The sequence below is a fragment of the Podarcis cretensis genome, assembly GCF_951804945.1.
Source record: "Podarcis cretensis genome assembly, chromosome: 2".
Classification (NCBI taxonomy): Eukaryota; Metazoa; Chordata; class Lepidosauria; order Squamata; family Lacertidae; genus Podarcis; species Podarcis cretensis.
In genome coordinates, this window is record NC_137171.1 from 57,889,732 (window position 1) to 57,916,162 (window position 26,431).

General features: G+C 42.1%; 1 protein-coding gene across 3 annotated transcripts in view; it reads right to left on the reverse strand.

Moving 5' to 3' along the window:
• The window catches only part of FSTL4 (follistatin like 4), a 353,517-nt gene extending 328,023 nt beyond the window's left edge, over positions 1 to 25,494 (reverse strand). For all 3 annotated transcript variants that reach the window (XM_079968105.1, XM_079968104.1, XM_079968103.1), the window contains exons 1-3: positions 25,127 to 25,494; positions 12,428 to 12,563; positions 4,353 to 4,386 (exon numbers count right to left, since the gene is read on the reverse strand). In XM_079968105.1, coding sequence (XP_079824231.1) covers positions 4,353 to 4,386; positions 12,428 to 12,553 — 160 coding nt within the window. In that variant the 5' untranslated portion in view covers positions 12,554 to 12,563; positions 25,127 to 25,494. The remainder of the gene's footprint in view (positions 1 to 4,352; positions 4,387 to 12,427; positions 12,564 to 25,126) is intronic.
• Between the last annotated feature and the right edge of the window lie 937 nt (positions 25,495 to 26,431).

A 26,431-nucleotide genomic window follows, 5' to 3' on the forward strand; every position in this document is an offset into this window, starting at 1 on the left:
CCAAGTCCAGAGCTTCAATCAAAACTTTGCTACGTGCATAAGACATATCCAGATGAACACACTCTGTTCCAAAAGATCACCAACCTGGCTATCCTGTTTTCTTACACATTTTGTCATCTTGCTGTTAAAGGTAAAGGTAAAGGTACCCCTGCCCGTACGGGCCAGTCTTGACAGACTCTGGGGTTGTGCGCCCATCTCACTTAAGAGGCCAGGGGCCAGCGCTGTCCTGAGACACTTCCGGGTCATGTGGCCAGCGTGACATCGCTGCTCTGGCGAGCCAGAGCCGCACACGGAAACGCCGTTTACCTTCCCGCTGGTAAGCGGTCCCTATTTATCTACTTGCACCCGGAGGTGCTTTCGAACTGCTAGGTTGGCAGGCGCTGGGACCGAGCAGCGGGAGCGCACCCCGCCGCAGGGATTCAAACCGCCGACCTTTCAATCGGCAAGTCCTAGGCGCTGAGGCTTTAACCCACAGCGCCACCTGCTGTTACACAACATTTAATAATCACTTGATTTATCTATGTATCTTATTTCTAAGTGCACTGCATTATATTTAGGACTTTTTTTGTTATGGGAGAAGATCAGGGCAGACGGGCAAGTGCTTCAGTATCCGCTGATATGAAGAGAAGAATAAAAAATCCCACACCGGTTTAGCTAATCCCCTCTGATATTTTCTGTGACCAGCCATATATTTATCAGGCTGAGTAACATTCTGCTGTTGACTTCCTTGCCACTGCTTGTAAATCTCCAAACACACTTTGATTACAGATAGGCAGAGTTCAGGCTGGCACTGAAGAATCTCTTCACATCTGACTGTTTGTGCTGCTGTCTACAATTCAAGGGAGCTTGCTTTGACAGATGGTATTGGAAAAAGTATTTGATGAAAGCAAACACAATGTCACAAAATATGACTACAACTGCAAAGGCTGAGGTGGGGAGGGAGAGAAGGAGCAATCCTTCTCTGTTCCTTCCACAGCTATTTATTCCATTCAAATTCAATGTAAAAATGACAGTATTATAACCTCTCACACAAACCCCACTATCCCTTCATCTCTCTGGAAGGTGTAGATAACTAGGGGGGGGGGAATAATTGGCATAGGAGCATAGGAAACTGCCTTATTCTGAGTCAGACAACTGGTTCATCTAGCTCAGGAGATGCTGAGGATTGAATCAAAGGACTGAACCTCCTTCACATGCAAAGGAGATGATCTACCACTGAGCTAAAGCCCTTCCCAAAATATGTTTGGAGGGAGGAGTTAGAACAAAAAAATACTCAATAGTTAGCACCTTGAGCAACCTCTGTATCCAGTTCCCAATGAGTCACAGTTCTTGTTTCTTCAAAAATGTATATATACCACCTTTGCCAAAAAGGTCTCAGGGCAGTTTATAACAATGAATAAGAGAAGGGATGCAGGGCCACTCCATCTGTACAGCTGACAAGCAACTGTTGGTGCCTCCTGTTCTTGATTTTTTTCTATCCTAGTTGGTCTTTAAAACCACTTAAACCAAAGTTTGTCTATTTCCTCTTCTCTCCCATTCCATACCCCTGTTGGGTCTTGTCTTTGTAGATTGTAAACCTGGGGTCAGGGACTGCCTTTTCGTGATATGAAAGCCACTCTGGGAGCCCTTTTTTTGGCACAAAGATCCAAAGGGAAATTGAGGCAAGTAATGCTAACAGCCTGTTTGATAGCTTGCTTATTCATGCCATCTTAGTGAGGATATAGTCCTCACTAAATCAGCTTGGGACTATTGGTATATTCAGAATTGGCCATGCACTGGTACGCAGTCAATGATAGTGGGCAACAGCAGCAAGGGATGGCACTACACCAAAGAGCTGCAAGATGGCAGACATTAACACATCCCACATATTAGCTGAGGGATTGCCTCCTAAAGGGGGGAAGGGGGGAAGTAAGGCTTAGACTTAGACTTGCTGGCATCTCACAATATTGCCATGCCCCAGTCACAGCTGCAGAGTGGCTATACTTCCAAGTTTATGGGCTGCGATACTCATTCAAGTCCTGCATTGCCTGTTGAGGAGATTCAAAATGAAAGCAAGATTCAGAAAAATGGGTGTCATTGCAGTCTTTCAAGGAAAGACATCTCATAGTTCTTAGGTACCCATTTATTGGATCATTTGTAGCAAAGCATCATAAGACTCAGAGTTCTTGGAGTTCAATAAAGGCCTATTCAATTATAGTCACAGCTGCTTGCCTCCCCTCCCCCCATTTGTTTGAAACTCTTGCAAGTATGGACAAGAGCAGGTGTCCATGTGGTACCCTTCAGTCACAAGAAAATTTGTACGCTGATGTTTTACAGTCTGATCTAAAACACAGTGCAGACAAAACAGGGAATTATAGTCATCTTTTTATTGGAGAACTGTTTCCCACTTCACATTTCTACAGAGATATATTAGGCATTCCAGAAACATCTGTTAAACAAAACTGAAAAGTTAACAGTAAATAGACTGGAGCTCTTTGATAGCCATTTTTCAGCCAGCTGTCCATTGTCTGTGTTAATAAAGAACAGCTTGAGACAGCTTCCAATTAATAAGAAAACATGGAAATCTGAAGGTATTTGTTCACCCCTTATATATTGCTGTCCCAGTTTTGCACATTATGTTATCTGTGCCAACTAGGGAAAGGGGGTGGGGATTCATTTCAGATTGCATTGTAATGCGAAGCCACCTAATTCACACTCCCCAAAGAATGATGTGAACTGAAAGACATCTATGATTTGGAATTTGAGTATCTCCAAATTTTGTAAACAGTACACTACCTCACTTTTCCAAAACACATATATTAGAGGACTGTGTGCATGGAAATCTGTATATCAGTTAAAAATGCATTGTATTGAAATAAATGACTTACAAAAATGTGTAAATTAGAGAAAATATATACAAAAATGTGTATTTGGGGAGAAATGTGCACAAAAGTTCATACTGATTTTTATGTAGATTTTATTTAAAATGCAAACTGATGCAGAAATAGGCAAACTGAATTTAAGATTTGAAAAATGAAAAAAAAAAAAATGAGAAAAACCAATAATTGAGCAATTCATACACTCCTAATGTCAACACACCCTGGAATCTGTTATTGTTTCCAGTTTCCCCTCTCTCAACATTTCCCCCCTCCCATGACCACAGAATCTCAGCCCACTGGCTGCAACCTTGTGCTCGCAGGGCAGGAATGCATTTGGCTGCTGCTGTTAGCCAGCGCTTCATGACTCTTTCCATGTCCTTAGACAGCCATCAATCACAATGCAATCACACAACTGTCTGAGACGTTTTGCCGATAACCTTTTGGTTTTAACTTGAGAGGCAGTTGACAAGAGCTGAATTAAAACAGCTGCTTACTACACTTGTTGTGCTTGCTCCCCCTCTCTCCACTGAAAGGTGAAGCGAAGCGAAGTGAATGGTTGTTCAAGGCAACTGGGTACAGATGGACATGGGCGATGATTACAACACACAGCGGACTCAAACATTTTAGCCTCTGCATTTTATCAAGTTATACGCACTGACCAGAGATGGATTGCTGTAGAGCAACAATGAAGGCCATCAATCCATACAACTGCAACACGCTTTGCTTCCAGTACTAATCCATCTAGAAAACTAGCCTCATCTATAACCAAGTAACCTCCAAATGAACATTTACAAACAGCCCTTCCCAAACATAAAGCAAACAGTTTTTCCGCAACACCAGCCTAGTGCAATTCTTGAAACCCCCATCAATTAAAACTATGAAACCATGGGGTGGTTTGGTGTTTCCCTGTACTTTGATTCCTTTGTACATAGCCACATTGTACAACAAGCATATTACCACAATTTTTCAAGTTAAAACAGAGTAGCATTTTTTCTTAGCTGTTTGTGCTCATTGTTATTTGCTACACACGCTATAGTTTGATAAAGTGAATTAATATACCAGTGTATCAGGACAGGATGCTATGTAGAAATATTCACCAAACGGACACTATTTATGTCTACGGGTTTTGAACTATCAATCTCCTTTATAGGCAGCTTCTTTTTGTTCCCTTTTGTGAAATGAATTTTCACAGAACATCAAACAGAGTTTATCATATAAAGTTCCAAGACATTTATGGCTGTGAAGTTGAATCTAAACAGTTGTTTGTTACAATTAAGAGACAGTGAAAAATTTCATACACTGAAATCAGTTCTCAATATTGAGCATATTATATTGATAAGATTTTGCTACAGAGCAACATTTGGGGATGATTTTTTTAAAAAAAATGCTATGTAACCAGTAAGCATTTAAAATGTTAAAAAAGATGCCTATTCTAAATCTGAATGATTACATTTTCCAGAAAAAAATATTAAAAATAAAAATCTAACTACTTACCCTTTCTTCTTGTGCCTTCAAAGCTTCTGGATTCCTGCAAAGAAAAATATATTTATTTTTCACTCTGCTTACATTTACTTTTCAGAAGATCACATTTACATTAAATCAGATGGTTAATACTAATTTAATGATTCCATTAAAAATAAAAATGTTTTCATTCACAAAAGTGACATATACAAAGATACTGAGAGCTAGAGAAAGTAACAGCCTCATTATAATCATGTTTATCTTAAGATATGCTCCATTTTAAAAAAAGAACTTGCTTCCAATTAAACATTTTTCAGACAGTCGCCTACAGGGGGAAATATAGGCCTACCTCTTATGTCACAGACCACCACAGTAAATGGTTTGTGTCTGATCTGGGCTGCTTTGTTCTTCCCCTCTGATCATGGTTTATTTTGCTCCAAAGCACAATAGGTAGTCCAGAATTTTCATTGGTTTACAGACTGTGGTTTGTTTCAGTGAGTGAAACAAACGACTGAGCCTGGTTTGAAGCACAATGCTAAGCCAGGGATTATGTTATGTTTCTTCTCTATACTAGTGGGGAGGAGCAACATAGCCCTCATCAACCTGGGACAGCTCAGTTGGTAACATAAGTGCCAACTCCCTGGGGCCCTGGGTGCCTGAGCACACACAAAATTATCCATGAAGGGACTTGGCACCCACATATTTCAATACCAGGGCCATGCACGCTGCATGGCACCATGGCCCCAGAAACCCAAGGTTGGTAAAGCATGAGACTCATGGGTTTGAGTTCTACATTGAGCAAAGTATCCTGCACTGAAGGGGGTTAGACTAGATGGCCCACTGAGGAGATTTCACCCCTCCCATATCCAAGAATCTCCTGACGAGTCTGCTGATTCTCCAGAGAGGAGGAGCAGTGTTCTGCTTTCTACTTATTCAGCTCCAGCACCAAGTCAGTCAGTCAGTCAGTGTGTCGGAGACAGAGAGAGACTGAGTGTTAGAGATCGTGTGTAGAGATAAGGTTGCTGCTAAGAGCAGCTGCAGACACTCAGTGTAGCATTCATTTATACTTAGACCTATTTAGCTCTGTATATAGTTTTGTATTATAGTTGTAGTTATAGAATAAAAGAAGATATTCTACAGAGCTGCTCTCCGAGTCGTGTATACACTGCCAGACTCTGCTATACTCTGCTGTGCGACGACTGTATAGTGGGAGTGAATCCGGTGCTCACAGCTCTAAGCTGTGAGTCCACAGCACTTTGACCTGGTGGTCTCTGGAAGTGCTACCCAGCTCGCCTAGCCCAGTCGGGGTTGAAGTGCATGAGTCCAGTTGGTGACACTGGCTCAAAGGGCGATGCTGACACCCACATGCTCCCTTCCAACTCTACAATTCTATGATTCTATGTTCACAGTAAACCATAAACTATTATTTACCGCGGCACGCAAACAAGATCATGAAGATATGCAGGTGGAAATAAAATTCTACTGAAATCAGTGGGTCTCATTTCTGGTAAACATGATTATATCATAGTACAGTAGCAGAGTGAAGCTAAGGAAACGCCATCAAGAGGTGACAGTGCTTGGCCATTTTCCTGCAATTAATTCTTCTCAATGTCCTTGCATATGTTGAAGTAGATACTTAAGTATCAGGCTACAATGGATGTTACAGTAGCCTCACAGACCTCATCTCCCATTCAGTTTCTGTTTCAATTGTAGAAGAAATTGAAAATGGGAATGAGCACAATGATCATATACTTACATACTTACACTCTAACTCAAGTTGTCTTATTATTGACACCAACACTGACAAATTTTGTGTACAAGTACAGGCAGGAACATGCTCTCAAAGAGGAATTTACAGTCAATAGAGACGTTTCTGGATAGAAACACCAACACCTTATTAGCAAGATCAGTGTCAAGCTCCAAAGTGATTTATGAACCCTTAGCAAAATGTGAATTCCTACATTTGAAAGGCAGTTGGTGAACCACTCCAAAATATATATTTACCAACACAACAGAACTCATCTGAATATATTTTAAACAATAAATTATTGCTATACGTCTAACTTCTACAATATTTGTAGACTTTGTATTTACTATTAATCCAACATATAGCTTTATCCAGCACAGAGCTGCCGTAACAGGAAGGTACACCTGTTGAATTCCTGCCCATCACATAGCTGTTCAAAGCTCAAAGTCTTTGTCAAGGAAACACAGTGGATAGCAGTGTGCTAGGAGAGGCCACAATTTTGATGTGGGCCTGTGTAAGCTCACTGTAGCCATTGACTCTGAGCCAAGTTCCTAGATTTTTGCCTGATACAAGAAGCTTGCTTTACTCTCCCATATAGTCACCATGTATTGCTCAGAATGGCACAGACTAAGGGGGAATTAAACATAAAGTCCAGCTGAGGTCCAGTGCAGAGGGCCTTCTGGCAGTTCCCTTGCTGAGAAAAGCCAAGTTACAGGGAACCAGGCAGAGGGCCTTCTCGGTAGTGGCCCCTGCCCTGTGGAACGCCCTCCCACCAGATGTCAAATAGAAAAATAACTACCAAACTTTTAGAAAACATCTGAAGGCAGCCCTGTTTAGGGAAGCTTTTAATGTTTAATAGGTTATTGTATTTTAGTGTTTTGTTGGAAGCCACCCAGAGTGGCTGGGGAAACCCAGCCAGATGGGCGGGGTATAAATAATAAAAAATATTATTATTATTATTATTATTATTATTATTATTATTATTATTTACCCAAAATTTATGTAAAACGTCAAGTGGACAGAGCAACACATGCAAAATTTATGTTTGTACAGTAGGCTGCTTTCTACACAAATAAGCACATATCCCTCTAAATTCTCCATTCACAAGCAAGGGACATTATCCAAGCTTGAAGATACATTCCAGCCAAGCAAAAACATGTGGTGCTAAGCAATGAGTGGTGTGGCCTAGGAAGAGTTCAAAGGACCAGAGATATATTTAGTAAACATAAATTACGGTAAGTCATAATAAAGATAGAGAGAACTAGAGGACCCTGTTTGGTTCCCTGGTCCAAGATTCTCTACCACAACTTTAAGAGCTGTAGTGTCTGCACATTGTGTTTCTCACTCTCACAATCATTTCAAGACGTACACAGATATAAAAATAAGGCAGTGCTGTTTTCCCCTAAAAAAATGTTTAGGGGTACTCTCATTTTGACTCAAGAAAATCACCATTTTATAGTTCAAATTGGGGAAAATAAATACAGTAAATGGACTAAAGTACAAAGATTCACAATATGTTTAGGGGTATGCGTACCCCTGCGTACCCCCAGAATAAAAGCACTGCAAAAAGGTAATTTAATATTCAAGTGTTTCTTAGTGTGGGGAGGGGAGTGTTCCCACTTATCTTAAATCCTTCACATTTCTCCTAAATATATATTGATTACATCCAAATCCAGGGCCAAATGGTTTGAAATAAATGATAGTGAAATATCTTGCCTCAGGAAGAGTAATATTGCACCAAAGTTTTGAAATGGAGGCTTATAAATGGGGTTTATTTCCTAGGCATCATTTTAAGACAGCACATAATGAGAGCTAAAAATCTAATTTTGCAATGGCACATGTTTTGATGTGTCGTCTTGGTTTCAGGACATTAATTCACTTTGCCAAACCACTTCATGAACAAGATTCTGCAAATCCTTTTGAATGCCGTTTAGCACGCGCCACATTTTCTCTTCAGACCTCACTTTCGGAATCTATTATTCCCCACTCCCATGAATGCAATATAAATGAATTTAAAATACATAATTATTGTTTATGCCAAAGTCACTGTCGCCTGCTCTTTTGAGGAGCATTGTTTGCAAGATATTCGCTGCTGTGCAAACTGCACTTTCAAAAGGAGGTTGCGGTAGCATTATCAGGTATGAATTGCCATCTTTTTAAAAATGCTTTTCTATATGACAGTGCTATCTTATGAAGCTAGTGCATAGCCTTATTGCACCTGAACTGAAGCACTTCAAGACACCTGGGTGAACCTTGATACAATTTGACAACATCTTGGCACAAATAGCTTTTCTACTGTTATGAAAGACTGCCTCCAGCTGTCAAGCTGGAAAAAACAATGACCACTTTGTGTTACCAGCTCTTGATTAATGCTGAAGTATGGTTCCTGCTGATAAGGAAAGTATTATTAAAACACCGTGTCAGATTTCGGGGGGGGGGGCGGGGGGGAGAGAAGAGCGTCCCCACCCATCCATTCCCCCCACACCCTTGACAGTATGGATTACTATACTGTCACATATTATTTAGCAGGAATATTTATAACACAAACACTCATTCACCTAATGGATTAAAACAACAAAAACACTCCCACCATGTTTCAAAGCATTTCCTGCATGTTCTTTCTGGAATCCTTACAACAGCTCTGTAAAGTAGGCCAGGACTAAGAGAAGGGTATAAGTAAGAGAACGTAAGGATATGATTTATGGAACAGGTGCTCCTTTTGCACATAGCTGACAGCCGCAGAACACAATCCTCTGAATGATTCTTCAGAAGTAAGTCCCATTTAATGACCCCGATGGGAATATCCCTGCAGCATTAGTTGCTACACTATACCAAATAAAGTGAGAGGGACAGAGCTGAAAGCAGTATGGCAGATGTATTTAAAAAGAATGCTTTCATACCACTGCAATGATATTCTGTTGGCAGCCGTCCAGAGTGGCTGGGGAAATCCAGTCAGATGGCTAGGGTATTGTTGTTGTTGTTGTTGTTGTTGTTGTTGTTGTTTACTACTGTTCTTAAAGAGCTGGTACAGATTGTTCTGTCTCTGGATAGAAAGCCTGAAACTTAATTATACAAATCCAAGGAGTAGAACAGCTCTTCAATGGCTGTCAGGCTAAAGACTAAACATCTGGAAGTAGGGCCATCTCAGCAATGTTTACTCAGAAGTCAGTTGTACAGTGGTACCTCTGGTTATGAATTTAATTCGTTCTGGAAGTCCGTTCTTAACCTGAAACTGTTCTTAATCTGAGGTACCACTTTAGCTAATGGGGCTTCCTGCTGCTGCCGGCGCACAATTTCTGTTTTCATCCTGAGGTAAAGTTCCTAACCCGAGGTACTATTTCCGGGTTAGCGGTGTCTGTAACCTAAGTGTTTGTAACCCGAGGTGTTTGTAACCTGAGGTACCTATGTGGTTAAACTGAACTGTGGGATTAAAGCCCTGTTTATGAGCCCTGTTTAAAGTTATGACTGCTTTATATGTGTAGTGAAGATGTGGCCTAAACACAAAGCTAAGAAATATTCAAGGTAGCTCCATCTTTGTACTGGACTCTAATGTGTTTTGTGTGGTGTTATGTATGGGTGGTTTTTTCAGCTCTTCCTACCAGCACAATCTCCTAAGATCCCCTCCATAAAGTCAGAGGGCACAGGGCTTTTGTCAGATAAAAAAAAAGAAGCCTACCAGGCAGGGGTGTAGCAAGGGAGGTGCAGTAGCTGTAGTCCGCCCCGGGTGCCCCTACTGAGGGGGGTGACAAAATGGCAGGTGGTGGCACTCACCGCTGGGCCTGCAGCACACTCAAGCCACACATCTCGGACACCTGCAGGTTCCACTCTGTCCGCCCACTGCCTCCCCCCAGCTGTAGGGTGCTGAGGCCCCATGGCGTGCCCCATCCCTATGGGTGCTGCCCACCCCTCCCTGCCCCTCCCTAAGGGTGTCACATGCCTCGTCCCACCCCTATGGGTGCCATGCACTCCATCCCTATGGGTGCTGCACACCCCACCCCTAAGGGCGGTTCGCGCTGCCCCTGGGTGTGCCATCCCAGGTGCCAGAGAGGCTTCCTCCACTGCTGCTACCAGGATAAGCTCAGTCAGTAGAGCATGAGACGTTTAATCTCAGGGTCATGGGTTTGAGCCTCACATTGGGCAAAAGATTCCTGCATTGCAGGGGGTCGGACTAGATGACCCTCGTGGTCCCTTCCAAATCTACAATTCTAGAATTCGAAGTTCCACGGGATACATTATGATGGTTCACAGGCATGCATGCAAAACCTCAATGTGCAACCAATCCACTGATGGCATTTCCAGTAATTCCTTTTGTTAAGAGACACCCAATGTCTTCTTAATGAAATAATTACCTGATAGTTTTAAAGCAGGCCAATGACTTACTGTGCAGTGGATATATATTTTTAAGTCCTTTCCCTTTGTTGTTACACTTGTAGGATAGTCACCGATTGTTGAGTCTTATAAAACAGGGTAGTCTTTCATGAGGTGCCATGTTCTTGGAGAGATGCTTCTGGAAAATCTGACCATCTCTGTCAGGAAGTGTTTGGAACTAGAAAAGTGTTGTATGTGGTTTAACCGTCACAGCTTCCATTCTGCCAGAACTCTCCAAAGTACACAAAAGGACAATTCTGACAGGTATTTGAACATAAGAGTGCATTGGTTGCTAAGGAAATAAGTCTGGCTCCACAGGTAGGCCCTGATTGTACTTCTGTGACTGAAAGGTATTCATGTTGAAAAGCAGCAATGTTGAATGTAACTTCGTAGTTCAGGAGAACACTCATCAGACTATAGGCAATGTTGAAGTATGAATATTTTTGGCAGACTGTTGTCCTCGTTGACCTTGCATGTTGAATCTTAAAATCATGTTCTTCTAACTACCTTTTTGTTTCCCTAGGTTTTTAAACCTCCAGCCATATGCTGCAATTTTATCTTTTGTTCTTACTCTTGTGTATGCCGCGTGGTGTTTCATGTGGTATCTATACATTTCTATGCTTTAAATATTGTTAAGTCACCTAGGATATACTTTGAATTGAAGGGCAGGACTCAAATGTTCAAAGGAAAGAAAACAACAAAATGTTGTTGTTTTTACTTTCTGGATCTAATATTGCAGTCTTATATATACATTGTTTGGGTTTAAGGGCCATTGAAATTAGGGGTCTATACTAAAAATGAGATTTAGTTTACATCCCTATTCACTGCTTTGGAGAACAGCCTGTTTCGGTTCAGAGTGATTTGGAGATTACCTCAATACAATATTCAAAAATGACTATTGGAATTTTTTTCCATGTGGTTAGAAAGTTCCAATCAGAGTATAACCATGGACCTAAATTAGTATTGTCATTAATTTACAACCCAAAGAGACTAGCAGATAGCTTTTAACTTCCTTGTCACTATACAGAAGGGAAGAAATGTAAGCTAATTTAAATATTGCGGTCTGTTTATGAACATGAGGACCAGAATATTTGTGCAACCTTGATTTGTAAATTTTGCATAAACACAGAGGACTTATGTTGTTTGTATTTAGGAACATATTGCATTTTATAAAAGGTGTTGATGAATCAAAATATTATTCAAAGCAAAGAACAGAATTATTACTATTGGGTAGGAAGCTCTGTTTCATCATCAGATGTTGGCAGTTTAAATTTGTCCTGTTATAAAACAATGTGATACACAAATGAGATGCACTGGTAGCCCAACTCAGACTATCATCTGCTCATCCATATGGTAGCTAATTGAGATAATTTCTGTGCCTGTCATTTTTCTCACTTCTATTTCAAGCCCAGGTAAAGCTCACTTGAAGTTGCCATTCTCATGCCAGAGCTCATGAGAAAATTATTTTTTAGATCAGTGAAAAGCAGCACCATCTAGTTGGGTGGGGTGGATCTTAGGTTTGCCATACGTCTGGGCTTTCCTGGACTCTTGAACAACAGCAGAGAACTGCTGAATCAGAATGAATGGCTATTTTGAGTTGTAGGGATCTTGACTCAAGTCCCCACTCAGTCATGAAGTTTATTGTGTAGTCTGGGAGAAGTCAACATCTCTCTGGGAATAGTCAACATCTCCCATGTTTGTAGTTGAAGTTAAATGGAAAACCACATATTGGATATATATAGTTCAATAGAGGAAAGTTGGGATATAAATCTGATTAGTAAAGTTGTGTTGTTGTTTTTAAAGTAGAACATGGAAACTGACATTGTGCCATTAAATCATACTACCACCTGTATAGTATAGACTATTCACATTCTGAATATATAATAATATATATAATATAATAATAATCTGGGTTTCGGGAAAGGATGTATAGCAACGTAGAGAAGAACAGAGAAGAAATGCCATTGTAAAGCAAGGAAAGGTTAAACCATACCTCATGCGTTAGCCTCCCAGTATCAGAATAAAATTGCTTGCTCCCATTGGATTCCATCCATCCCCAAGCAGTTGATGGGAAAACCTCAAGTAATATGAGGAATGACCAGAAGCTTATTGATTTCATTGCTGTATGTCTGAGAAGAAGAAAAACAACAGTATCAACCAGAGTCAATAGCTACATTCAGTGCGGACGAGGTTCACATTTTAACACTATTTCTGGAGTTCATCATATAACTTGAGTAGCTTGTAAAGATTCCTATACCAAAGCAAATCATATTTGCATTGATGAAGCAGTAAGACTTATCACACCAATCACAGTTTTAATGCACCTGCATCTTACCAGCTGATGTCCAAACTGAGTTTCAGCATGGAGTGAGGTTAACAGAACTTTCATTTGGCTGTGCAGTCAGATGACCACGTTGCCCCTTGTGATGCCCAGTATGGTATCCTGGATATCTACCCTGGACAAATTTGTAGATCTGTAACTTTGCACAGGTGTAGGGAGCCTTTGGTGTTGCTGTACTACAGCTCTCATCAGCTCCAGCAAGCATGGCAAAGTGATAAGAATTGCACTTCAGAAACAGCTTGAAGGCCAAGGGTTCTCCATCCCTATTTTAAAGGGTTTAGGTATGTGTGGTGGGTGTTTGTGTTAGGAAGGACTGCATTTTTGGTTGGTGGAAGTGAAGAGTGGTGTGTATAACTGCACTTTCACTTTGATGGACAGATATTCATTCTGTTTCATAAGCCTGCTGTAGAAAAGGGGAGGGGGAGTTCACATTTATTGCTCCACCCACTTTTTCCTCTGGTCTCACTAAAAGGTGCTAGGTAAAGTGGAACCTTGGTTCTGGAACGGCTTAGTTATTGAACAAATTGGATCCCGAATGTGGAAAACCCGGAAGTAAGCATTCCAGTTTTCGAACATTTTTCAGAAGCCTAACATCCGATGTGGCGGTTGGCTATTGTTTCCGGGGCACCTGCGCCAGTCGGAAGTTGTGCCTTGGTTTTCAAATGTTTCAGAATTCTAATGGACTTCTGGAATGGATTACGTTCGAGAACCAAGGTACCACTGCATAAGCAACCTTGCATGTCTCCAGTCAGTAGAGGGCAGTGCTGAGACTAACAGATAGTCAGGGAAAATATACCTTGTGGTTTCCCACTAAATGTATATGTTCTGTCACTTCCTTCTGCTCTCTCCCTCAGCTCTTCTCTTGTACAAGGCAGCTATGAAACTATTGCTCACGGTGTAGACATAGAATCCAAAGCCATCATTGTGAACATGAAGTAAGTGAATAACCTTTTTTTTCTTTTACCAGTGGTACTCCTGTGTATTTTATTTTGCTTTTATAAGCTATGCTAGTGGTCTGTGATTGAAACTATGGGGGAAGGTTTGGCTCCTGCTTCCAAGCTGTTTTAACTCTGCTAAATAGTTATATACTATATAATATATGCCTATCAATTTTATTTTTTAGATCTGTTAAAGGGAATGTGGCCCATGGGCTGAATTGGATTCCCTACTCTGTTAAAGTATAAGAAACGTTATGCTTAAATTAACAGAACACCAGCATTAAGGATCAGAAGACAATAGGGATATGAATAGAGTGACAGGCAAATTAATACCTCAGATGGGATGTATTAACCATGTCATCAGCACAGTATCATAAAATCATCTTTTCACAGAAAAAATCTGCCAGACAAAGCAGCTCATGTGTGAACAGATGTCTTACTAGTGCGTAGAGCCGCCAAAAACATTTCTAAGAGTGCATTAGTTTTAGTTGCTAAAAGAGGAAGACATTTTCCTGCCTTAACCATGTTCAGGGATTGAAAGATTTGTGCAGCGCAGACTTATATGCATGCTTGCTGAGAAGCAAGTCCTTCTGAATTCAAGGGGGCTTTTTCTGAAAAAAGTGTGGACAGGATGGCAGCCATAGATTAGATGTCTATCAACTTCTTATAAACTTTATGGAGATTTCAGGAAAAAAGAGTCATGTGAAGACGCACAAGGTCAAGACTCTAGGATCCAGTTTGCTGCATCAGCACACATTGCTAGATTTTTATTTTATTCCTATTTGGGGTGGGTGGGGAGGGAAGAGTAGAATGAAATGAACCACCATTACACCAAAATCCTCCAGCTATTTTTCTCTTACATAGCATACCTGGTAGCTTACAGGAAGACAATGACCTATTGCATCTCCCTGTCATTATTTCTTGTTTTGAATTTAAGGGTGTGAGTCTGCAAGCCATAACCTGTTTACTTTTATCTCTGGATGCATCCAGCACGTTAGGCCCCTTTAAAAATATTGATGATGATAGCACAACAATGGTCACTATGACAAATCCCGGCTTCCTCTCTTATACTAGGCCTTTAACAGTGTGAGCATTCTTGTTAGGGTGGGGGAGAAGTACCTGGTGATCTGGCACAATCTACTTGTAAGGGTATATCTGAACCAGAAAGGCTAAAAGGCTGGCATGAATAAAAGGCAAGGACATTGGGGCTGAGCATACTGCCCCCCCCCAATCCAGTTTAATTTTCACAAGTTAATACTGTATCTCATTTAAGTAAAAAGTGCTTTTACTGGATGCAGCGCCACTGGGAAATTTGCATTATTTTGACTGAAATGGATTGCGTACACACAGAGAGAGAGCTGCACACCAGTGAACAGAGTCTGAAAGAAAACACATCAGTGCAAGACCTACAGTGCAACCATGTGGATATCTACTCAGAAATAAATCACTTTGGGTTCATTGGGATTTACTCCCAAATGTGTGTGTATAGGACTGCTGCTACAATATGATCATTTCCAAAAGCAACTGTGAAACATAAAGACTTTCACAAAATTCTGATCTGGTTTCATAAGGATACATACATAGTTTTCTGAATCTCCATTGATTTCAAAGAAATATGCATATCTTTGGATGGATTGGATCCTTAGCATTTATACAATATTTTATTTGCAACTTTCTACCACTTAATCTAAATTATCTCATTAATCTTTGTGACAAACCCATTAAATGGGTCACTTTAAATATCCCCATGCAATAGGTGAGGCAATGAGATGGCTCACACAAATCCATAGCCAAATAGAAAATTAAGTGCAGCTCATAGGCTGCAACAAATGCTCTGATGTATTTCCTCTTGAAGCCTGATGTTCAGAAGAAAGTAACTAAATCCAAAGAATTTATCACTTTTTAAAAGGGGGGGAACCAACTAATTATGCTGAACTCTGTCTCCACTACCACCATTTTGCGACCAACAAAGTCATTGCATCACCATTTTGTGGTTTACAGAGGCTGTAATTTTAAGTCATTTCAAGTGGGCCCCAGGGTAGAAAGTTGGGGAACACCATTCTTAGAAGCTTTGGCAGTAAGGTTTCTGCTTCTAACATCTTGATATCAAACCAGCAGATGTCTCTTTCATTAGAACTCAGAATCTTCAATCTTAAGTTTGAAGTATGAAATAAGCCCTCCAGAGCTAACTTCCAAATCCACCTGCCTGAGGGTTAGGCTGTAAATAGGGAAATGTTGGGTCAATTTGGGTGGAAAAGGTCACATCCATTATTAGGGAATGAATTTATACATTAGAGTTCAAGCCAAGATTGAACAGACTCCTTAAACAGATTGTGCTTAGACAAAGAAGCCTGTTCTACTCTCTGCACTCAGACTGTTTAATATTTCCCAACACGCATGCCAGGAGAGCAGTTTCCTCATCATGCTTTAGAGTGCTTTCCCTGCCTAAAATCAGATTTGCTGTCAAGCAATTACCAAGTTGGTGATAAAATTTGTGCAGAGTGAGTTTTAACAAACTTTGATTTAAATTACTGGGGTTAAATGCAATCAAACCCATATGCATATTTATGAGCACCTCATCTTGGGTTAAATTCTGCTTAAGAAGTGCAACTTTTTGTGTGCAGTAGAGAAGGGTGGCAGAAATCTGACCCAGTACCAAATGCAATCTAGGATAATTATAAGAAACACAGAGGGTATATTCCAACATGGGGAATGTTGCATTAGTTTTCCTGATTATAATGCTAGTGTTTCTGCCCCCATTTTCTAACATTCCTTTCACATGCCTGTAACTGCTGTGTTATGGAACGGTGGCTTTTTAACCGATATTGGACAACATCGCTACTCCCTCACACTTTGTACATGTGTGGACTTCTGTTCTCACATGATTCGCCCATGAAAATGGCAGGAAAGAATGCTATGCCAGCATGCCTTAAAATTCATCACTTTACTCCCACAATTTTCTGGGTTAATGCGTATGCAAACCAATTAGCACAGAAATGAGCACTAAACTTCCGCAATACTCCACTAAATTTCCAGAAGTGGCTTTTGCACCGTGTGAAAGGTCATATATTACATGGAAATTAACAATTAGGGAAATGTCAGGGAAACAGAATAACTGCTATATGTGGATGCAGCCTGACACCCTTACCAGTCTAAAATACTTGTAGCATATTCTGTGTCTTGTGTGTGTCTGCAACAGTAGTCTTCTTAAGACATTACTTAAACTGCTTTAAAAAGTCAGGGTTCTAAAATGTTTGAGGAGCCTCCATGAGTACAGAAGGCCCCTCTTGGCCCAGTCCCCCTGATTACAGTGCTCAGGTAAAGAATGTCTGAAGCAAGCTAGTACCCTTCACACAGTTTCACATTACATACCAAAATCTTGAACCTTAAACACCCAACCCAATAAATGATTAGACATTCAAGTAAGGACACATCCTCATGGGTCTATCCCATGTGGGCATCGAATACCATCATATGGGAAAGGGTGAAGTGTTTTCTTGCAGTAGGTAAAAAGCTGCGTTCACGGAAGTAGCTGAGCATGCCTGTAGAGGTAGCTGGGTTTGGATTCCCAGTAGTGGTCACGCTGCAGAGGTGAGTGGGGCTGAGAGACTCCAGAGAAGTGTGACTAGCCCAAGGTCACCCAGCAGCTGCATGAGGAGGAGCGGAGACACGAACCCGGTTCACCAGATTACGAGTTCACCACTCTTAACCACTATACCACGCTGGCTCATAACAGAATGGGGGAAGCACTAAAACAATAGCAGTTAGGGTAAATAGGTTCCAACACTGGCAGGATCGGTCCCCTTGTACCCATGCTCCAGGGCTGCATTCTTATGCCCAGTAGTGTGAGCTGCCCTCAGTGTGTGAGTCATGGAATCACAAAACGAAGGCCCTCAGTCTAAAAGTTAAAACTACATTCAACAGTCTTGACCGTCTCACTGCACGATGGCTACCAAAAAAGGAGAAAAGCTCAACACTTCTTGTAATTCCACAAGCAGCACTTCTCAGTGGCAGACAGTGCACAATATGCCATCAAATCTGCCCACAAGCTAACAACACTTGCCTTTCCTTCCTCATCCACACATTCCTTTGTGTTTGAAATAGAGAACACAACTACATCACCAGTTTGGAAGAAACCATTCCGACTCCCAAGACTCATCAAGCTGTCTCAGAGAGTGCCACCCATAAAAGTAAGACAATGGGGTAGTTCACAATTAACAAGGAAACTAGAGTGCAAAATACAACAGCAGAGCAGGTGAACCACTATTCCTAACAATAGCTTAAAACAAGCCATGCACACTTAGAAGATAATATGTTTGTATGTCTAGATGTGCGTGCACACACACACACTTATATCACATGTTTGATAATGCATTTTCCAGAATACTTCCAGTACAGAGCTATTAGAAAAAGTAGCGCTATGGAAAAGTTTGCCAAAGAACGGCCACTGAAAGTTAGCCACAAAAAGAAGGACAAATCAAACCTTTCAGGCATTGTCAGTTCAGCTGCTTTATTAGTTTGAGCACACGGAAAGAAATACAATCAGCTTCCAAAACAAATCTGGGCTTCACTTCCTCAAACAAAGTTGCTAATTTGTTGCAGCAGCTGCATAGCTGTGAGGCTTGGAAAATAATTTTACTGCCCATCAGTTTTATAAAATGCTGCTAATCCTAGGAAAATTAATAGCACAATTCTATACTAACCCTTTCAGCAAACCATCATGAAGTTAAATTACAGTTCCAATTAATTATCTACACCATCTCGGATTAATCTCTTAGGCTTTGATGAATGAGATGCCTAAATGGCACCAAGTATAATGTGTTACATTTTGCCAAGCATTCCATTTGAGACAAAGAGCATTTGTAAAAATTTACACAGCAGAAAACTTAGCACAGTGCTTTCCTTTTGCCCCCCATGTCTATCTCACAAAATAACCAAGTACTGAGTTTCCCTTCTTGTCAATGCTGGGATGATCAGGAAATAAACAAAGCAGCTAAGATGAAATACTATCACTATCAGCTCTGTTTCAGGACTGCACAGACTTTCTGCATCACACAGCTATTTTGGAGGAATATGTAAGTACAGTGGAGATTTGATTCATAAGAACACTCTCCATTTCAGCCAGGATTACTCTGAGGAAGTGGTGAGTTGGTAATATTCTGAGGAACTTGTAAGAAGCACAGAGGATGATGATGATGTAGAATGGATAGCTCAGGTGATTAGAGTCTGGTGCTGGTAATGCCAAAGTTGAAGGTTCAACCCCATATGGGGTGGCTGCATATACCTGCATTGCAGGGGGTTGGACTAGATGATCCTGAGGGTCCCTTCTAACTCTACACTTCTATTATTCCATGAAGATGATTTTGGAAAGCTAAGCAGGGTCTGGTCTGGTTTCAAATTGGAGGGGGAACCATGTGCTGAGTTTCCTGCATTGCAGGGGGCTGAACTAAATGACCCACAAAGTCTCTTCCGACTCTACAATTCTATGATTCTATGACACACATCAGGGACATTTGTGAAGATGTATAGAAGAAACAACAGTTCAAGCCCATAAGAAATATTTTAGATTATCTGTATCCACAGCTATATTGTACAAACCAGGCTGAAAGATAGAAACTCAATCATAGACAGAGTAGAATTGATCCTTGGTTTGAATATCTTGGAAAGAGCTGATAAAAATGAAGCATGCAACAAAAACATACTGTACCAATGTTGAGGAGATGTACTATTTTATCTTTGATGCAGCATAAGATCTTTGATCTTATGTGTATCATAAAGTGTAAACTTTATGATACACAAAATATCACATATGGATCCAGTATTCTTATATCCGTCTGAAGGAGAAGCCATTTTGCATGGACAAAATAAAAGGTTTCATCTAAATTACTCTGACTACATCCCCCAAATAGCCTGGTATGTTAAGAGAAGCTGCAGTCACTTGTCTCATTTCATTGCTTTTGGATTTGGGCTAGTTCCCTCATATCAAACATTTCAAAACATTCCATGTTTTGGATCAGATCATTTCCCCACACTTTTGCAATCTGCTAGCAATTAGGAATAGGAAACCAATTAACCACCCATGCACTGCATTGCATTGTAACTATTTTTAAAATCAGTATTTTTCAGTGCAAACTAGAGCATATGCATGACATTCTCCCAGCTTGCTGTTGTTGAAGTCAAGCAGACATTTCTGACTTAAAGAAGTGGTTCCTACACCAGAACATCAGCATTATGCATGTCACCTTGTCATTCTGTATTATTAATGTGACCTTGAAAAAATGTACAAGCAGCACTATTTACTGGATACATTTTCTATATTTTGCATGAATCAATGTATGTAAGTATATGTAACATTGTTCCCATTTCGACCCCCATCTTATATTTGGTGTGCTACAGCTACTTTTCTACACAAATCAAATGAAAACTGACTTGTTAAGAAAAATTGAGTGAATTCATGTTAAAAGCTCAAGCAGACGCACTTGTACTTAATGGAACTTTCAGTTCCGTCTGATTGGGACTTTCTGTTGAACATTTGGGGCAGAAGACATAATGTCTATTGTAATCAGAGCTGTGCTTGAACCATTTCATGATTTGAAATTGCTAGGAAATTATTAGCTATTATTGGCAAGAGCTGCTTACAGAGTTGTGGAAGAAATTAGTAGTTAAAAAATTATGAAAGCTAAAATACTGTAAAAAAGTTTTCTCAACATTATAGGCCATAAGGTTAGTGGAGTAGACCACCAGATATTATTATAATGAAAATAGAATTTGAGGCATTTCAAACTCAATATGTGGAACAGAAAAGTAAAGATTTAAAGATCGTATGAGTATCAACTTAGTAAAGAAGAGAAAAGCTGTGCAAGGGCATGGTACTTTTCTGTGCTGCTTTGAGATCTATCAACAGAGCCAGCCTGGTCATTGGGTAGGTGGCAGAACTTCCCCAGGCAGCATGTCCATGGGTACATCATCACCTTTGCCAGTGGCGGAGAAGTGCTGCCACCATCAGTGCTGATTTGGGGCAAGATTGAGTCCATTTGGGGTGAGAGCTTGCCCAAAATTGGTGTGATTGTGGTTCTGTTTCTCTGCCAGCGGTGGATGCAGTGGGGCATGTGGCAGTGGCAGAACAGGCAGTGGCATCAGGAGCAGGCAGGTGGTGGTGGGAGTGGCAGGAGTGGCGAGGCAATGCGGCACTTCCTATTTTGCCTCAAGTGGCGAAACGAGATACACTGCCCCTGCCTATCAAGGATGTTACAAAACAGCAAGGAAATGCCATTCTTGATTTTAAAAGGGTTGTGTGCCCTTGAAAGATCAGTTGCATAATGTGTGGATGCTGATTGATCAAACTTTGTTGCTGCAAACTTAGTTAGCCTCCATGACAATGTAGTTCCTTCCACCAGCATATGCATTAGTTGTAACCCCTCATAGTCTAAAATACTGGCAAGTTATCCATTCACATAAAGGTAAAGGTAAAGGGACCCCTGGCCATTAGGTCCAGTCACGGACGACTCTGGGGTTGCGGTGCTCATCTCACTTTACTGGCCGCAGGAGCCAGCGTACAGCTTCCAGGTCATGTGGCCAGCAGGACTAAGCCGTTTCTGGCGAACCAGAGCAGCGCACGGAAATGCCATTTACCTTCCCACTGGAGCGGTACCTATTTATCTACTTGCACTTTGATGTGCTTTCGAACTGCTAGGTTGGCAGGAGCAGGAACCAAGCAATGGGAGTTCACCCCGTTGCGGGGATTCAAACTGCCAACCTTCTGATTGGCAAGCTCTAGGCTCGGTGGTTTACACCACAGCATCACCCATGCCCCTGTCCATTCACTTGGGAAACTCTAAAACAGATTCTGGCAATTTTGTTATACATGGAACTTCCTTTGAAGACTTCCTGGAAACTTGTTTGCAGTCTAGCTGCTGTGTGCTGAGTTCATGCAGATTGGTCCCAGAAGACTATATCACACCAATCGTAATAGTAATAGTAATAGTAATAGTAATAGTAGTAGTAGTAATAATAATAATAATACAATGCTGGCTCACATATGAGCACAATTCAAAATGCTAGTGCTTACTTTAAAAGCACAATATGCTTTAGTACTTGGGTAACTCAGGGACCACTCTGTACAACATATACCTGTCTAAGTATTGAGATTATTATTGCGGGTGCCTTCTCTGGGTGACCTTGCCCTCTGAATTGAGGGGATGATGATCAGTGAGAAGGCCTTGTCAATTGTAGCACCCTGCTTGTGAAATGATTTCCCTAAAGAGGTTTGCCTAACACCCACCTTGATATCTTTTGGTGTGAAAATCTCTCTTCCCCCCCTTCCCAGGCCTTTCTGGTTAGTTTTATTCTGCCATGATGCTTATGTTTTCTTTATCTCAGGTGCTTTAATGTGATATTCTAATTGTGCTGCTGCTCTCAGTCTTCTTTGCTTTTATGGTTTGTTAGCCATCCAGACAAGATATGTGAACAGAGCACTTTTAAAGGTAAAAATGCACAGTAGTAGGTTAAAGATGATTTCAGAAAGTAAGACTGATTTGTACTTTTAAGAGCATAAGCTCACTTTCAACTGAATGCCATTTCACATGAATGATAGCACTATTAAGAAGAAATGGACATGAGTCTATGAATGATGGGTTAAATACATGCACTCAACTGTAACCTATAATCATTGTTAAATACATCCTTCCAAAGTATGCATTAAAAAACAAGGAATGCTACTTCTCTGAAATGAAATAGTATCAGTTTCCTCTACTGAATGTCATGGAAAATCTATTACACTTAGCTGTTTAACCAGGACACAGCAATTATTGAGGGCAAAGCATACCTAGGTTTTCAGGGCTGTGCAGGAAAAGACACTAGAGGAAGGAAGCTAGCATGAACATCAGAAGACATCTATCTGCCCTACTGAACTTTGGATTTTCCCTGTTTTCCCCCTTTCCTTTCCTTTTTTAAACAAACAACACATCATTCTTTTTAGAGATTTAAATCCAGTGTAGCAGCAGAGGCGACACCTAGGGGCAAAACAAGGAGAAGAAGCACAAGTGCAACTCTAAGGCAGAATTTCAGAACCACAGCTCATGGACAACTCATCCCTGCTGTATGTAACCCAGTTGAGGGCTACCCCACACAAACACCAGTATCCTTGTTGAAGTACCAGATGGCTGATCCATAATATTACAGTGCGTTAAAGGACAATGCGTCAAATGTCTGCCAGGATTTTCCATAAAGACAGGAGCATACAGCAACTAACAAATGAGGACCCAAGGTATTTAAAATGCTAGAATTTCAACATAGATAAAAGGAAAGTGTAATATTGGATTAGAGGAAGAGTTGGATAAGAAGAAACCTCCCTCTGAAACTTTTGAAGTTATTTCTGGACCAAAACACAAATCCTGAAGATATTCTGGAGCATTTTAGCATCTTGTCAGAGAATATAAATCCTGTACTCTTAAATTAAAGCATAAGAAGTATACAGTGTGCAGTCCTGTGCCCACTTACCTAGCATTGTCCCATTAGATCCCATGTGGCATCCCTCTAAGTAAATATTTATATGAATGGATCCTAGAGGATCTATCAGTCATTTGTAGATTGTCTTTGCCTTTCCATGGAAGACAGTCATGGAATCATATAATCTTAGAGTTGGAAGGGACCCCAAGGGTCATCTAGTCCAACCCCCTGCAATGCAGGAATCTCAGCTAAAGCATCCATGACAGATGGCCATGTCTCTAACACATCACTTGTTTTAAATAATGTTAAGAGTGCTTGTCTCTGCATCAGTGTGGTTCAGTGTAAGTCTGTTGTGATAAAGCTATTGGAAACAGCATACAGTGAATGTCTAACTACATGGCTACTGTTACACCACAGCCTGATCTTTCCAATATTGCCAATTTCTTTTTCTAGCTGTGGTGTAAACATCCAGCTATCTTCCCATTTTAGAGAACTCTCAAGGCTTCAGCTTTAGTCAGTTTCTATTTTGCAGCAAAAAGGATAAGATTAGCAAAGCACAAAATGTTTAGTTTTACATGCCTTTGAAGATGGTTGCAAATATTTATTCCATATGCTCCACTGGACTATGCAGAATACACACAGTTGTATTTCCACAGCTTCTATAGAGAGGAGGTGCTGCAAAACTTTTGATTATGCAAAAACAAAAATGAATAAATAGTTGGTTGCCTAGTACCCCAGTTGTAAGACCCTGCCTGCAGTCTTGCATACTATGAGTCAGCGCCATCGAACCCAGTGGGACTAAACTTCTTAGTAAACATTGATAGGATTGGACTGCAACCTACTTCTTAAGTTAAGTAGTACACTTAGTGTGCAATTTAAATAGAAGTATGAAGAAGAAAAATGGTGTGTGTGTGTTTGTAGGACAAGGAAAGATACTTGGGTATTTTAATTTAATGCACCATTATATTTTAATTTGTGAATGTTTTTGCCATTCTCTAGAGTAGGCCAACAAGTCCACAGCACAATTTACCTAGGTGTTGATATGAATAAGTCCCTAGATGGCTTGCAACATGCAAAACAAATGAGGGACTTTGTGCTATTTCTTTCTTAAGTTAAGGACTGTAAAAGATTTGGCCAGGAGTTCTGCATCTCTCACATGGCTCTCTGCCCCATTGCAGGACAACCTGGATTCTAGCATATTGAGCTCTGAAAGAGTATTCACACCGCTGAACTAAGGAATATTGAAAAGAAAGCCGCCGCCCCCCGCAAAAAAATCCCCAACTCCCCGAGCTCTGTCACGAGCAGAGCGGAACTGGAAAGGAAGAGGAACCCGGGTCCTCTGGCCAAGAGGACAGAGAGAACCCAGTCGGATTCGCGGAGCATCTTTCTCGGTCCATCCGACACTCGCAACCGCTGCAACTGAGGCAAGGCAGATATAGAGGAAACTTGAAACCATCAGCCCTCACCGGAAAGAAAAGGGGTGTCCGGAGAAGAAGCGAATTTCGCAAAGGTGAGCTGCCCCAGAACGGCCATTCACCGCGCTCTCCGCGCCGGGCTGAATTCTCTCAGCCATTCAGCACCACGGAGGTGGACAGTTCCCTTCAGAAAGAGCCGGGAATGGCACCAGCCCCGTCCTCCCCAGCAATCCTTCTCCGCCCTGACGTTACCGCACCGCCTCCACCCCGAATACCATTCATACTGCACCGGGGAGCAGGAATCGCTGCGCGCCCCGCCGGCTTCTCTGCCGACGAAGTTCACCGGCGTGTAAACTCTCGCTCGCTCTTTAGAGACTCCGCAGAGAACCCAGAAGGGAACATGGGATCCTTTGGGGGAGTCACCCCCACTTGGATGATCGATGAACCTCGTTGAGAATCGGGGCTGCTGGGGAGGAAAAGAAAGGAAACGACTGCTCGGCTACCGGCTCGCCCATCCTTCGTCCACCTGGCCGAGGAGATCAAAGGCTTACCTGTAGCGGTCTTCCAAGCGCGGCAGACGGAGCCTCGGGATGCAGAGCGCCGCAGCAGCAGCGCCAACAGCTACTGGAAGAGGAGACGTCAGAGTTTGGGGGGCTTTCTTGAAACACGCAAGATCTTCTCCAGGAAAGGTGGATGGGGTGGGGGTGGGGGTGGGATGAAGTCTGCAGGAACGTTTGGAAGGGCGAAGCGGGAGGAGATCGCGAAAGGCTGGCGGCGAGCGGGAGAGGGAAGGGATAGGCAGCAGGGGAAGGGGAGAAAAGCGAGCTGGAGCGGAACAAAAACAGACGAAGGGGGCCGGAGGAGGAGCCGCTTCGGTCGCAATCCAGGCGCGAAGAGGTGCCAATGCTGCTTTGCTGAATTCCTGCCCTATTTCTGCTGTCTGGACCGGCGCTGCATGACGTCACCGGCGCATTTGCATATCCCACCCAATAGCTGACACCTGTGCTGGAGGGGGGGGGGAGCAGAGGAGGGAGTCCCAGACGCGAGAGGAGGGAAGGTAGCCGGAGATGTTGCTAGCTGGCGAAGGGCAATGGAGGCTGCGGGGCGCCCAGGTGTCCCGCTAGGGGTTTCCTGGGCTCCAACTCTCATCAGCCCCAGCCAACCTGCCGGAGGGAGCGGGGCTCGGATGATGGGCGCCTGAAGTCTCTGAGTTACGGCCTGCCAGTGAAGTGAGAATTGCTTTTTCCCTCTGCGCAAGTTTGGCCCATTATGAGGCGCACCGAGGCTGCCCCTGGCTGCCTCTGTGTCATGCTTGACCAAAGACCGCCTCAGGGACGGGCACTGAAAGTGGGGTGGGGTAGCAAGCGCAGCCCAGAGAATCCTCAGTTTCACTTTTCTTCCCAGCTCTCCTTCCCTGAGCAACCTTTTCCTCCCGGAGATAGGAGGAAGCTCTGTAGAGTCTACACTGGTTGGCAGCGTCCCTCCAGTGTCTCCCATCCCTACCTGGAGATGCTGGGAGCTGAACCTGGAATCTTCTGAAGCAGCTGTTCTACCACTGAGCTGTATCCCCTCCATCTCAAACCCTGGAGAGCTGATGCCAGTCAGTGCCAACAATACTGATATAGATAGAAGAGTACAGGCTGACCGTTAGGAAGCGTTCTGAGTTCCAGAACACCTTATCAGTGTGTCTAATCCCAAGCAATGGCAGAAGCTTCTCAGAGAGAAGGAAAGGCAGGTGCATTTGCACAGCCACCAAAATGGGCAAACAAGGGGCAGATGCTTCTTTGCTTGCTTTCTCCCTGGGTGGTGGTGGATTGGGCCCAGCACTGCCACTCAGAGTGAGCGAGAGGCCACTG